This window comes from Durotheca rogersii, assembly GCF_024521655.1.
Source record: "Durotheca rogersii strain YMJ 92031201 chromosome Unknown GGS23scaffold_7, whole genome shotgun sequence".
Taxonomy (NCBI): Eukaryota; Fungi; Ascomycota; class Sordariomycetes; order Xylariales; family Xylariaceae; genus Durotheca; species Durotheca rogersii.
The window spans coordinates 1236450-1249630 of NW_026251238.1; the positions used below are offsets into that span (position 1 = coordinate 1236450).

The 13181-nt window shown below is 55.0% G+C and overlaps 3 protein-coding genes across 3 annotated transcripts; 1 reads left to right on the forward strand and 2 right to left on the reverse strand.

Moving 5' to 3' along the window:
• Positions 1 to 1643: 1643 nt before the first annotated feature.
• GGS23DRAFT_620126 (uncharacterized protein) lies at positions 1644 to 4323 on the forward strand (the record flags this gene model as incomplete). Its single annotated transcript, XM_051521075.1, has 6 exons — positions 1644 to 1745; positions 1822 to 2009; positions 2064 to 2069; positions 2223 to 2484; positions 2546 to 3554; positions 3674 to 4323. The coding sequence occupies 6 exons, from the start codon at positions 1644 to 1646 to the stop codon at positions 4150 to 4152; spliced, it is 2046 nt and encodes a 681-aa protein (XP_051373046.1). The 3' UTR covers positions 4153 to 4323.
• Positions 4324 to 6349: 2026 nt separating this feature from the next.
• On the reverse strand, positions 6350 to 8466 carry GGS23DRAFT_494788 (uncharacterized protein). The gene has a single exon (XM_051514426.1). It carries the CDS (start codon positions 8063 to 8065, stop codon positions 6845 to 6847), a length of 1221 nt encoding a protein of 406 aa, XP_051373047.1. The 5' UTR covers positions 8066 to 8466; the 3' UTR covers positions 6350 to 6844.
• Positions 8467 to 9620: 1154 nt separating this feature from the next.
• GGS23DRAFT_595971 (beta-lactamase-like protein) lies at positions 9621 to 12649 on the reverse strand (the record flags this gene model as incomplete). Its single annotated transcript, XM_051518406.1, has 5 exons — positions 9621 to 10093; positions 10164 to 10827; positions 10878 to 12009; positions 12332 to 12429; positions 12497 to 12649. The coding sequence occupies 5 exons, from the start codon at positions 12647 to 12649 to the stop codon at positions 9621 to 9623; spliced, it is 2520 nt and encodes an 839-aa protein (XP_051373048.1).
• Between the last annotated feature and the right edge of the window lie 532 nt (positions 12650 to 13181).

The following is a 13181-nucleotide window of genomic DNA, read 5'->3' on the forward strand; positions in this document are numbered from 1 at the left end:
AGCCTATACGGTTTGTTACCAGTATTCTAGTATTGACAAAGCAATAAAGAGTCTCCTGGTCTATTGAGGTTCTATAATGAGCACAGCTGCAATGGAGTTAATAAATATAAAATGTCCTCTTAGTTTAATTTCATTATGAGACCCCCTGGTCATGTTTCCAGAGTTCCTACGCTCGTCTTTTAGCTTTTGCGGTTGGCGTATCATAATAAACTATTCCTATAACTATTCGATGTTGCGATACTATTGGCATAGATTAAAGAGCCCGCGGCTACTTCTTCCCTTCTTTGAGGCCATGAGACTACTCTGTGAACTCACAACTGGCCACGTTCACTTGTCTCCTGTGTGTTCAGATTCATTTGGTGCCTTGTTAGTTATCATCCGTGGTCAATCCTCAATCCCGGTAAACGCCTTTGTGCTTATGCCCGCCGTCAATCTGCGTCCAACACCACAGCAAGGCTCTGCTACCGTGAAATTGGGACCGCTATCTAAAGCCTCTAACCTCCGTACTTCCCCAGCTAGTTTCTGCCTAGCCTACTCCCGAGATCTCATCACCAGACTACGGTATCTGATACAGGGCCCCTCTTTTGTAACTAGGACCAAGCCGACACTTACGCTGAATTCGTAGTGAGGGCTGTACTTTGATTGCCACGCACAATTCCGTGACAAACTGGTGGTTCAGTGGCCTGCTAGCTGCAAAGGAGATGATAGACCCAAATCCTGGAGGCAACTAGTAAGCGACCTGCTTTCCCGTTCTCTGTTTGCTATGAGATTTCCTTTTCTCTCCATGCTTTCTTAATGTATTTCGATTTGTTAGTATTTGCCCCCGAAAGCCCAGTGGCCTTCATTCCTGGTTGGTGTTAGCATTGAAACCCTTTGCAGCCACGCAGGCATGTTCCATGAGTGACACCTCTAAATCCCCAAAGGAGGGCATATAGATATGTCAGGTTTCCAACACTGACCTACGGCATAGGAGAGTGGATATATAGGTTTGCTAACCGGCACATCCTCATTGGGCGGTCACATGGGACGATGGCTTCTCCTCAGGTGCCGGCGAACGGATTGTTTGCTCCAGCAACCACGTCCTAAAGGCGACGGCGAACATGAAGAGACAGGACTGACGGTGCCGTCAAATCCATACTGTGCCTCTATTGAAGCACCTTCCTCGCTCGGCTTCGTCCAGGGAAGCTCCTCCTCTGGACACCACCGAGTTTCCGAAGCCTACAGAAGGACAGAGAACGCCGAGACGCTTCTTCTTCGTTCTCTCCTCTACCTCATCTCCTTCTGCCGCACCCCCTCAGACTCCCCCAGCGGCGTTCACACACACCAAGCTGGATAACGGTCCGTTTTCACGCCGGCGCCCACTTGACTGATGTTGATGCCCTTACATCCCTAATATTAACAGAGGCCTTTCCATTTCATTTCAACGCGTGTTGGATCATCAACAAGCATCCCTCCCGAGCCGCGGCCCTGCTTTCATCCATTGTTCGCCACCCTCCGGATACCTGGCTCCTTCTATCACCATAACCATTCCATCTGGTTTTTATTGTTCTGGAGGCGCCGTGGACGTTCAATAGGAAACAGGCGCCCTCTTTCTCTCACCATTTCTGCATCCCCCCCTCATTCCTGGCGAATTTTTATTCGTCATGGCAAATCCAACTGACCCTGTATTCAGAATGGATCCAGGTGGTAGCCCACAGGCCCTCACGGGTTCCTCCCAAGCCACCAAGTCTAAGAAAACGGAGGATGTGGATGACTGTTCAGATGGCGAGAAAAAGCTCATAGCTGCCTCTAATGCCTTTCTGATGCCTACGGGCCCTCCAGGTCGAGGTCCGGCAGTGCCCCAGTCAGTTCGTCCAGCCAACTTTAGCCGCGGGAATAGGCCTGGCCAATGTGCACCACAAGGAAACTCTGAGGAATTCAGATATCGTGGAGATTCCTTTTCAAGCAGCGACTCTGCAGGATCTTCTAGCTGGAGCACTGCTAACCGCAGCCCTTTCCACGCTTCCGAGGTAGACTTCTCTTGACCTAATATTCCCTCGAGATATCCGAGATGCTAACCACAGGCTGCAGTATGTCATGCAAATGAGCCGTCTTGTGCATGCAAGGCTTCTTACTGCAGGCCAGTTTATACGCTCCTCTCCAGGCGTGCCAGGCGATGTTGCCACGCAGAACCAACAACTCCTACAGGACATCGGTCAATTAATTAACTCAACCATTCATAGCCTGAGTCAAGAATACCACGTGGCTGGGAGCCAACGCCAAGGCGATCATGAAAGAGTTCGCCAGGCGGTACATAACGAGAACACAGCCAAAGAATCCTTAAAGTCTTTGATTGAACGCGAAAAGGACGTAAGGAACGAACTACAACTCGCAAAGAAGGAGGTAGAGGATATGAAGCAGAGAATAAAATTGCTATATGATGAACACAAGAAGGCAGCTACTCAATGGCAACAACAGGATCGACACCGTATTGCGCAAGTTATAGTAAGTTCCAATGGCACGATTATCGCAATACTCTAGTAAACTAATTAATGTTTATTAACAGTTACTTGAGAACGAGATAAAGCAGCTCCGAGACAAGAATCAGGAGTTAGCAGCGAAGGCAGGTGTGTCCTGGGATGACGACTTCGTGGCTGCGCCGGAATTCCCGTCACCATCGATCCCGGAATCGTTCACAGCAAATAGCATCCCATCAATTACTTCGGCGCTATCCGAAGAAGAAGTTAGCAAAAGCAGATTAGACCCGGAGACCGCGGCATACCTCCTAGAGAGACTGAAGACTACACATGGTATTAAGGATAACGAGATACAGGCTAAGCCGCCTTCTCTTGCACCTAACCCTAAGGCCACTAGTTGGACACTGAACCCGGCTAAGGCACAGGATAATCAACCAGTAACACCTGTGAGGCCTGTCTCAAACGCTGTCAAGGCTGATTTGGGAGACCAAAGTCATGCGAATGTGGGCAGTAGTAAGGCACAGCAGGTTTCGGCTGGCCTCCGAGCCAATGATCAAGTATACCACCAAAAGGCTCTAGAATACACCCCTACGGGAAATCGTCAAAACGCCCTCCAGCGCACCCCCCTAACGACGCATGGCCGGGAATCCTTTGGGAATATTCCCTCGATCTCGCAGGGTTCGCCTCAAACTGCCACAGGTGTAAGCCAGAAATCGTCGATCAACCGGAAGAAGGAGGTATGGGAGGCGGATGACATCGACGGCGCTATCGAGCATCTCTACGGCCTCGCCAAAGGCTACATCGTAAATTATCACTCGAGGCGAGACGATCCACCCAAGATTGCTAACGACATCCTGCCGGTTAAAGAGTCGAATACTTGGCAGTATCTAACTAATCTCGTCTACAAGGACCCTGCTTTAAGCTCGAAGCATCTCAAATATCTCCTGGGAGTTGAGGCGTATCGACCGTACATCGTGATGCGTATGATCGTAGATTACCTCTTTAAAAAGCTGATCTCGCCCCAGGTCTTCTTGGGCTTCTCACCTGAGATGGACAAACACTTGTCAGCTCTGCAGGATAAGATTGCTACCTTCAATAGTGAGTTTCCGCGTCACAACTCCCCCCCCCCACTCTCTCTCCCTGTCCGCTGCTCAGCTTTATACGGGGTCAACAAGTGAACTTATAGGTCGAACGCGTGCTAACGACTCCATCCGCAGTGCCCGGCTTTCGGACGTCGGCCAGCGCCCGCCAGAGGATTATAGCGGAACACTCCAGGATCATTTATCACGCGCTAAAGGATCCTAGGATGGACAAGTTCCGCAACGATACCATTGAGCGCCACGCGCAGATGCTATCCACTATGATGCAGCCGCTGCGGTCTTCTTCCGCCGGCGACGACGAGGCCCTTGAGTCGTTACGCGTCGTAACGTCGGTTACGTGGGACATCAGCACGCACATCTGGATCTCGGGGATGACACTCCACTACACCTTCCCCGAATGCGCGTCGAAGTTTTCCTACGGCACCATGGACGCCCTCAACGGTTGCCAGTTCGCCTTCACGCCCGAGGAGCTGCAGTACTCCCAATATAGGGTCTGCTTCGTTATATTTCCGCTCCTGACCTTGCGCGACGAGAGCAAGACAGGAGAGCTCCGGTGCCATTCCCTTCGGAAGGCCGGCGTCCTAGTCATGAAATAGACGGGGTTCGGAACCTCTCGTCCGGGCGCGCGATATGTACTTGGGCGTACAGCAACCCCTTTGGAGGGGGTTTACAACAACGATACAGGAGTGTTCAGCTAACCAGGGCATACATACATACTTCCCATCTTCCTTTCTCACCCCCTTTAGTATATTTCAGCCTTGGTCATCCATTCCTTCGATATTCTATCTCCTTTTCCCTTCTTTCTTTCTTCTATTTCGGCATTGAGATTGGTCACAAGATACCCAGGATTGTCGTAGAACGACATGAAATCTCGCGGAGAGAGTAATGAACGAGACCACGACTGCCACGATATGGACGGTGCGGACACACAGTAAGTCTACACAAACACACACATACCCCCGAGGACATACGGGATGTTCCCACAGGCGCTTGTCGACTTGACGCCTACGATACACACTTTGCACAGCCGAATCTTGACATCCTACTCCGACCTAAATCCATCGTCTTCCTATTTGGGAGTATTGTCGATGGAGAGAATATGTGCCATCACCCCTACTACACCGGGGGACGCCAGCAGAAGGGCAGAAGAGAAAAGCAAGATTCCGGAAAATTCGGCAAGCTCTGGCATATCAAAAGTATTCACCTCTACTCAACTAGGGGGGAAACTCTCACCCCATACACATAACTTCGGTAGTGTCTGGTGTCGGCTTTTCCTCTTCGTTCTCCCCCCCCCCCCCCCCAACACCCTCCACCTGCTTGCCCTGTCCATTATTCCTAATCCCCTCTCTTAATTCCTTCCCGGATACCTCGACCGCGTAAATACGCTATCAGCTACGCGGTCTCGCAGGCACAACTTGTGCTCCGAGGGGATTAGGGACAGAATGGGCAGACTAAGAGAGGGGAACGTTTGGTCGACGCTTACGAGTGGGCTTTTTTCACTTGAGTCCGCTTTTCTTCCTTTTTTTCTCTTTTGTTCTCTCATTCTACGCATTTTCGGTTCCCCCCCCCCTTCTGTTTCAGGAGGGACCTCAGAGAGGGCGGCGCTCCGGCTCGCCTTGAGCTGAGGCCATGGGGGGGTTGGAATGCGACGATTGGTCTGCCCACGCCTGCGTGGTGGGAGGGCGGGCAGCCAGGAACGCGGGATACGCAGGAGTCTCTGGTCTAGCTGGCAAAGCATCCGCGGAGTCCGCTGGCGTGTCCTCGCGGTCCTCGTGCCGCCCCCCTGCCCCGGACATTCCGGTACACCTGCCCGGATGGCTGTGCGGTCTCGATGCGCAGATTTAGGTAGTTCACGGTGGCTCTAGTCGTCTAATTGCAGTAATGGTTTCTCGTTCTTTGTCCTCCTTCTCTTCGTGATTGTCTAAGCTGCTGAATGTGCACGTAGGAGGTGCAGGCGAGGAACCCTTGGGCGTAGCTAGCAACGGTGTCCTAGGTTCCAAGTGCCCCCCGACTTCCGGAACTCTTTTGCCCTGTGCAGACGGACGGTAAAACCTAACCGCGCCATAAGGAGGCAGACAAAAGAATAGCCACCAAGGGCTGTGCGCTCTGGATGGCGTGTCTGATGCTTGCTGTGCCTGTAGCGAAAGGTCTCCCGTGGGGCCTTTGGAAAAGGAGTACCCCCAAAGGGGACCTTGGAAAACGAATACCTCCAAAGGGGGCCTCGGAAAAAGAATACCCCTATGTCACGTAGAGAGCCACCTATACATAGCTCTCTACTTCTTCTCTGGTTGCTCGCTTACCTAACCTAGCTCCGGGCTTACTATTGTATATATATAGGTAGCTCGCATCTCCTCTGTTCATTTCCTTCCTAGTTAGCTAGTCAGTCAATTCATCCTCTTCTTCCCACCTTCCGTTGCTCCCACTGCAGAGCAACCTCAGTTCCTACGTAGCTCTCCCGATCTACGTAGTACCCTAAAAAAAAAGGCCCCTGGAAAACGAATATCTTTAAAGAGGGCCTTTAAAAAACGAGTACCTACCCTTAAAGAGATCAGGTGAGGACAGGGTGTGAGGGCGGCCGGGAATGAGCTACATGGTAGGTAGGGTTGGCATGTAGGCATAGCATGGTATCGTAGGGTGTGATAATCGGAGATGGGTATGAGACGGAGGATGGATACCTAGGAGCGTGGGAGGCCCCGGTGGTAACACATAAGAAACGCTTGAGATCCTGATATATTAAATTAATAAACTGATCGTGTGGCCGAAAGTGTTAGTAGTATTTGTTTGAGAGTTGGTCGTCACTTTACATACCTATACCTACGGGAAACGTAGAGCACGATAATTTCTGAGGCGGTAGCAAGTATACCACGAATTGCCTGCCCGAGCACGCAAGCAGTTATTTATGAGCCAAGTACAATTTTGGAATGGAGAGACGCGAACACTGCTTTTAGGGGCGCGAGCCCTTGTGTAACTCCTACTGTTGCCATGTGTAGGCTACGGTCCACGCCCGAATCTAGTAACAGGGTCCCGTATAAGCCCGCGGGAGAACCTCGCGGAGGCCGGGGACTCAGAATCCCGATGTGAGAGGAGATGAAAACGCGCCTGGCGATGAAGCCGGAGCTCGACCCCGGCGAGCCTTCCGAGCCAGTATGCCTACCCCTGGATACTATGTCATGCCCCCCATCCATAGTTCCCCAGTTCCTGGTCTCTAAACCAGCCCGGTAATAAATATCTAAAAGAAAAAAAAAAGGAAAATCGTAATCTTAGCTAGGGAGGGCATTTTGAGATGGATCAACCTCCCCTCGACTGCCGTCGGGAGGTACCGTTGGCACTGTCGCTGGCGCTGGCGCTTCCGCTGCGTTCGCGGGTGGCGAGGTCGACGCGGTCGAGCTTGCGCTTGACGGCGCCGAGGACGACCTTGAGGATGCCCTGGCCGGTGAGGCGGCGGGCGGCGTCGAAGGTGACGGTGTCGACCATGTCGCGGACGCCCTCGCGGCGGCAGAGGTCGTCGTCGAGGTCGCGGAGGGCGGCGGTGGCGGCGGGGTCGGCGCCGACCTGGAAGAACTGGACGCCGACCTGGTGCGGGGGCGCGCCGGCGGCGTCGAGCCGGCGCGCGGCCAGCGCGATGATCTCGCCCGGCTCGTCCGTCGGCTGGCCGTCCGTCACCACGATCACGTTGATCGGCCGCAGGCAGTACGCGTCCCCCGTCTCCCGCGCCGCCGCCTCGTACCGCCCCAGGTAGCTCCGCAGGATCGCGTCCAGCCGCGTGCCCGTCGGCGTCGCCTGCCGCGGCCGCACCCCCGCGAACAGCGCCATCACCTCCCCCGCGCTGCGCACGTTGCGGTACCCCGTCGCCGCCGCCCCGCGCGCCGCGTCCCCCCCGTCCGCCGTCCGGTGGTTCAGGAAGTACACGTCCACCCCGTCCGCGTCGTGCGCCACGCACACCGGCAGCACCGCCTCGATCGCGCGCTGCGTCTCGCGCCACCGCTCGCCCTTCATCGAGTACGAGTCGTCGATCAGGAAGATGGTGTTGAACTCGCTCAGGAACGCGTACTGGTCGTCCTTGACCGGCCTGGGCGATGCCGGGGCGGCCGTCGTGGCCTCCTCGTAGGACGGCGGAGGGAACCGCGGCGCCGGCGGCTGAGGCTGAGGGGGCAAACTCGCCGACCACCAGCTACTGCTCCAGGCGGGGTGCTGGGGGTGCTTCGATTCGGCGCTCTGAGAGGAGCCGCCGACGCGGCGGAAGAAAGACGAGATGCGATCCGAGGGCGACCGGCTCACGTTAGAAGAGGCGTCATCGGCGGGGGCCTCGGGGCCGAGGTGGAGTTGTGATAGCTGGTGGTATCGGTCGTCGGGATTCCCCATGGCGGCGAGGCGATTGTGTCTGGAGCTGGCGTGGTTGTGGCGTCTCGCGTACCCGAGGGGCTTGATGGTGGCGCGGGGAGGACCGTAGTGTGTGTCCAGCTCGGGCGAGGGAGACGGGGAGGGACTGGGGCCATTTATGAAGGGCATTTTGGCGGTTACCTACTTGTCGTCTTCGGCTCTACCTTCCCTTTCTAGCGTTGGTCCTCGCACAGGAAAACCGGCACTTTAGCTCGCGGTTTGCTACGCGAAGGGGCGAAGCTTGAGGTTGATGTGGTGTCTATCTAGGCCCGTCACGCCGACGGTGTAGGCCAGGCCGAGAAAAGGGGGGGAGGGGTTTGACAAGCAGACCCCGGACGGTTGTCGGGAGTAGCAAACAGCCGGTCGGCACAACGGTAACTATGTTGATGACGAGGTGCCTTGCAAAACGAGCAGAGCGACGCGTAAGTGCGAGTTTATGGGTTTCGTAGCGTCTCTTTGGGTTCGTTGGTTCGTTGGTGGGTGGGCTTGCTGGATGTCTTGGTGAACTTCAGACTATCCAGACGACAAGAAGTTTAACTGACTGGGTATCTACCTATTACACCTACCTACCTACCTACCAACTAACGTCTTATTTATATAGACATATCAATTCGGCCGTCGATCTGCCTTGCTCTCGTTCCTTCTGCCCCCGTGCTTGATGAATACGCCTCCTTGGGGCGGACGGCGAAGTGGTAATCGTACCTATTAGTGACGTCCAGTCTAGGGAGGAGAGGATGTGGCCAGGTACCAGATAGTGTACCTACCTAAATTGTCACGATGTTTCCGCGGTGGGGACAGGTACCTAGGTACGCCAATCCCCTCCACACAGCAGCTGTGGCTTATACCTGGGCCCCTACAGGGCTGTGCAAGGCGTTGTATGCCTCGCCAGCTCAATACTCATTGCCACTCATGCCATCTACTAATACGTTAGTAGGCAGACCCGTTGGCTGCCCAGGGGAAATAGATAGGTATTTTCATTTGCGTGCCTGATCTACTGCGCCTCTCAAATTTCCTTTGTTCACCGACCATGTCATTTACCTACCTACCTACATACCTAGGTACACGTTTACGCATTTACGCAATAGTGAAAGAAAAAAGCTGTTTGACAGACGGCTAACTAGACGGCAGAAACATCAAGTCGGAAAAGACACAACCTTACGCCACCATTGCTGGCACCAACGCTGAATACCACTACTGCCGCTTATGAGTCGTGAGCCCTCTACCTGGCATATATCCGATCGTACGGACGTTGCTGCGCCGTAGCCCTGCATACACCCTTACCCGTCCCAGAGCCGTGGATCTGCAAGTCATTCCTATCCTCCGAAGAGCCTCCACCAGCCCCTAGGTAGCACATGGTAGTTAGATCGACGAACCGTACGGGGAATTCTTGTGTTTCCCAATTGTGTGCATTTCCGTCGCTGCGGTGAGGCTCTACTACGGCAAGGTACCTAGCAAGAACGCCCGAGGTATCGGGTGGGCTGCATCGCAACTTCGCCCGCCTTTCCCTTCTCTCCTCCCTCCCTACTCCGAGCACCCCGCCCCCGGGCTGCCTTGCCATCGGCCCCTTCGGACGGTCGAGAAAGTAGCAAAGTGGCTGGCGCCCACCGGATGCTGGGTAGACATCTATAATACCGGGGAGCCCCGTGTGGGATGCCGCCGGTGGTCCCTATTTCCGAGAATCGTTTCAGCCCCACAACGGAGCTGTGATCTCCACCGCCCGCTCGACCACCGCCTTGACCCTGTCCGCGAACAGCCTCTGGTTGCATTCCACCTCCAGCGTCTCCAGCCACACCGTAGCCACCATCTTATCCACTTTGATCACCACCCCCGGCACCGGGATGCCCATCTTGTGCAGCCGTTCCAGCTCCGTTTTCTGCCGCAGCTGCAGTAGCCGCTCCTCCTCTTCGTCGTCGTCCGACAACTCCATCGATGCGTCCGAGTCCGCGTCGTCGCCGCCGCCGCTGTCGCCGTTCCCAAGCTTCTTTTTGTCCTTAGTCAGGGGCGGCAGCTTAGGCACCGCCACCGGCGCCACATTTTCGGCCCCGAATTGAGCCTCGAGGAAGAGGAAGAGCCGTTCCAGCCGCTCCTCTGGCGTCAGATTCGCGTGAGGATTGCGGCTAGGCAGCTCGTGAGAATGCGCATCCTTGCTTGCCGAACCTGAGAGGGTGTGTCAGCGAGAAGGATAAGCAACCTTCGGGAAGACGGATTAGGGTGCGAGCTTGCTTACGCTTCACGGCCGCGGGGCTGGTCTCGACGGATAGCAGAACGGCCATAACGGCGTCCGCGATGCCGTCGTTGAGCATGTTTCCCTCCCAGCTCAGTTCTACTTCACCGTCGCTTCGATATCGCACGGTAACGCAGCCCATCACCAAGTATGCCGCAACCAGCCGAGGCACTTCCTCGTCGGCCTCGGCCGCCGCCGCGCTCTCGCCATTTCCGTTCGTTTCTTCGCCGTCTACCTTCTCTGCGCGGTTCCTCGTCTCCGGCAGTTCTTCGATGCTGCCAAAGGTGCCCTCGAGACCCCATTTGATAAGGTCGATACCGGCAGCGCTGAGCATGAATCTCTGTCGGCATGCGATCGTCGACGTCGTCAGGCCGGCGTATTCCCGCAAGTCTTCCGGGTCCATGAGCGACATCTTGAAATCGTTCTGCACTATGACCCCCGTGACTAGCTTGGTGGTTTGGTCGTCGGGGCCCCTGAGTTCCTTGGGAGGGGGCACGGAGGCTAGTTTGCCAACTACCTTGGCTACCTTGTCCGTCTTGAACGGGATCCGCAGCTCCTCGCAATTTCGAGGGCTGAAGACTTTTACTTTATCCGTCTTTCCTGCGTTCAGCGAGAGCAGTTTGGATTTCAGCCGCATCATGTTATGCTGTTCACCATGCACCAAGATCTGTCCAAATCAGCAGAGCTATGGCGTGCCGCATAGGAGCTACTACTCACCACTACAGGCGCTCCCACCTCCTCGATGAAGTCTTTGTTTTCTTGGCCGTCGACGTGTGCCGCGAAAGAATACTCGGCAACGCTGCATCTTCGGGGTATCAGGATCTTTTCGTTATCGCCGCCAGGGGCTCGCCTGGCCGCGTTGACGTTCCTCGACATGACGGCCTGGATCTGGTCCGGCTCCTGGACGATATGCTTAGCCATCGTACCCTCGACGCTGTAGCCAGTGATGATCACTCCGTTCTTCTCGTTCGGTGCCCATCTCTCTAGCAGTTCCCTGCTGACACCATTTTGCAGCATACCCGGGCTAGCAAGCATCACACACCCGCCGACATCGTCAAACCTATCTAGATTCTTCAGCGATCGGATGTATTTGAAATCCCACGGGCCGCCCTTGCCCGCACCGTCCCCCGTGTTTTCGGCTTCGGCCATCCGCTCTCGGAATAGGCGCTTGATGTTTTCGTTCATAGCGCCGACGTAGGTTTGGTACACGACCATGCACTTCCGCGCTAGGTTGCTGGCGTAGTATATGGGTATTTTCTGGTACTCCGTGTGCTTGCCCCAGTACTCGTCTAAAATCAGCAGCAGCTCCTGAGCCCTGCCCAAGGCGAAGACAGGCATCAGGACGCGACCGCCTCGATTGAGGATGTTGGTGATGGACTTCATGAGCGCCTGCTCCCTCTCTAGTCTGGGAACATGTGTCGATACGCCATATGTCGACTCGGTGATAAGAACGTCAATTTTGACACCCCTAGGAACCTGGGCCGAGACGAGATGTCGATCCTGTTCTCGGGAGTAATCTCCGGTGAAGAAGATGTTCAGCCCTGCGATTTCTATCAGAAACATGGCGGCACCAAGTACGTGACCGGCGGGGTACGGCGTGATCCGAATGGAAGATATGGTATGCGTAGTGTGGTAATCGATGGCTTCGATCTGCGGGAACGTATTCAGGTGGTCCTGTTCGGTGTACACAGGCTGTGACGTAGGATTCGAAGAGGTGTTACCGACCCGAACACTATCCTGGATAAGCCATTTGTAGATCGCCTTGGTCGGATGGGTCATGAAGACCCTGCCTCTAAAGTTGGTCTTGGCTAGGACATAGGGAAGAGAGGCGGCGTGATCTATGTGGAAGCTTGGCCAGATGTCAGCGTGCTCCTAGGAACATACATGGAATATGGGGCGCCGGGATGGGTAGGTCGAGATGGCTATCGCGTCAAGCATTACTACAGTCAAGGCGGGGAGGGCTACCAGCAGAACGAGGAAGCAACGTCTTGTATTTGATAGCTGAGTACATGAGAGTAGAGCGGCAAGCTTCTAGCGAGTCCGCATGCGTGACATCAGGATAGAAAACCCTCAACGACAACTTCTGCAGATGAACCGGCAGGAGGCCCTCGACTATATACAGTTGCGTGACATCAGGAGAGGGGGGAGATGGTCGGAAGGAACTAGCTTACTGGCTAATCAAGAGGACGTCGACGGCGCTCAGGTCGAAGTCGTCGAAGAACGGGAGAGCAGCGAGGCCGTCGTAAGCTGGATGCTGGCCTGCGTCAAGCTGCACCGAGTCTGTCAGCCAAGGCCGTACCCCATTGCCGAACATAGAGGGGCCACCACCGGCTTACCATGACGGTTTTCCCTTTGTACTGGATAATATGGCACGACCTGCCGACCTCGTTTCCGCCGCCGAGGCAGAGGAACATCAACTCATCGGACGGATCGACGGGTTCCTCATCGACGGCAGCCGCCATGGCCGACGCCTTGCGCTTGGACGCCATGGCTCCCAATTGATGACGCGCAGGAAGCGTAGCGGCGTAGAAGCGTGATAGATCACTGTTCGATGTAAACGGCAGAGGTCGATCGTACTGCACGAATGCTTCCCTATGCCCGCTCTTAGAAACCACAGCAAAGGACAGGATGTATACGATATACGGGGATCGCTTCTGCGTATTGAGTTCGCTAGGGTCAGGTCATCGATGGCATGTCAGGACTGGAATGTCGCATGCGAAGCGCACGCGTGAGTATTCCTCCAGCGGCGGGATCTTTCAACACTTGAAGGCGGAATGAAATCGGGTGGCAGCCTTCGTGCGGAATATGTCAGAAACGAGATTTCGCGCCGGCCGGTATCAAAAACGTGGGCGGGCAAATCGATTGCAGCGGTCCGAGTGCAGTGCGATTGTGAGTGAAGATGCAGATGCAGGCTAGGGAGGAAAATCGAGCAGCCTGCCATCGAAATAATCCCGAACCAGCCATGAAGTCAACATAATTACCTAAGGAAGCGAACCACAGCTTTATGCAACACGGACAGTA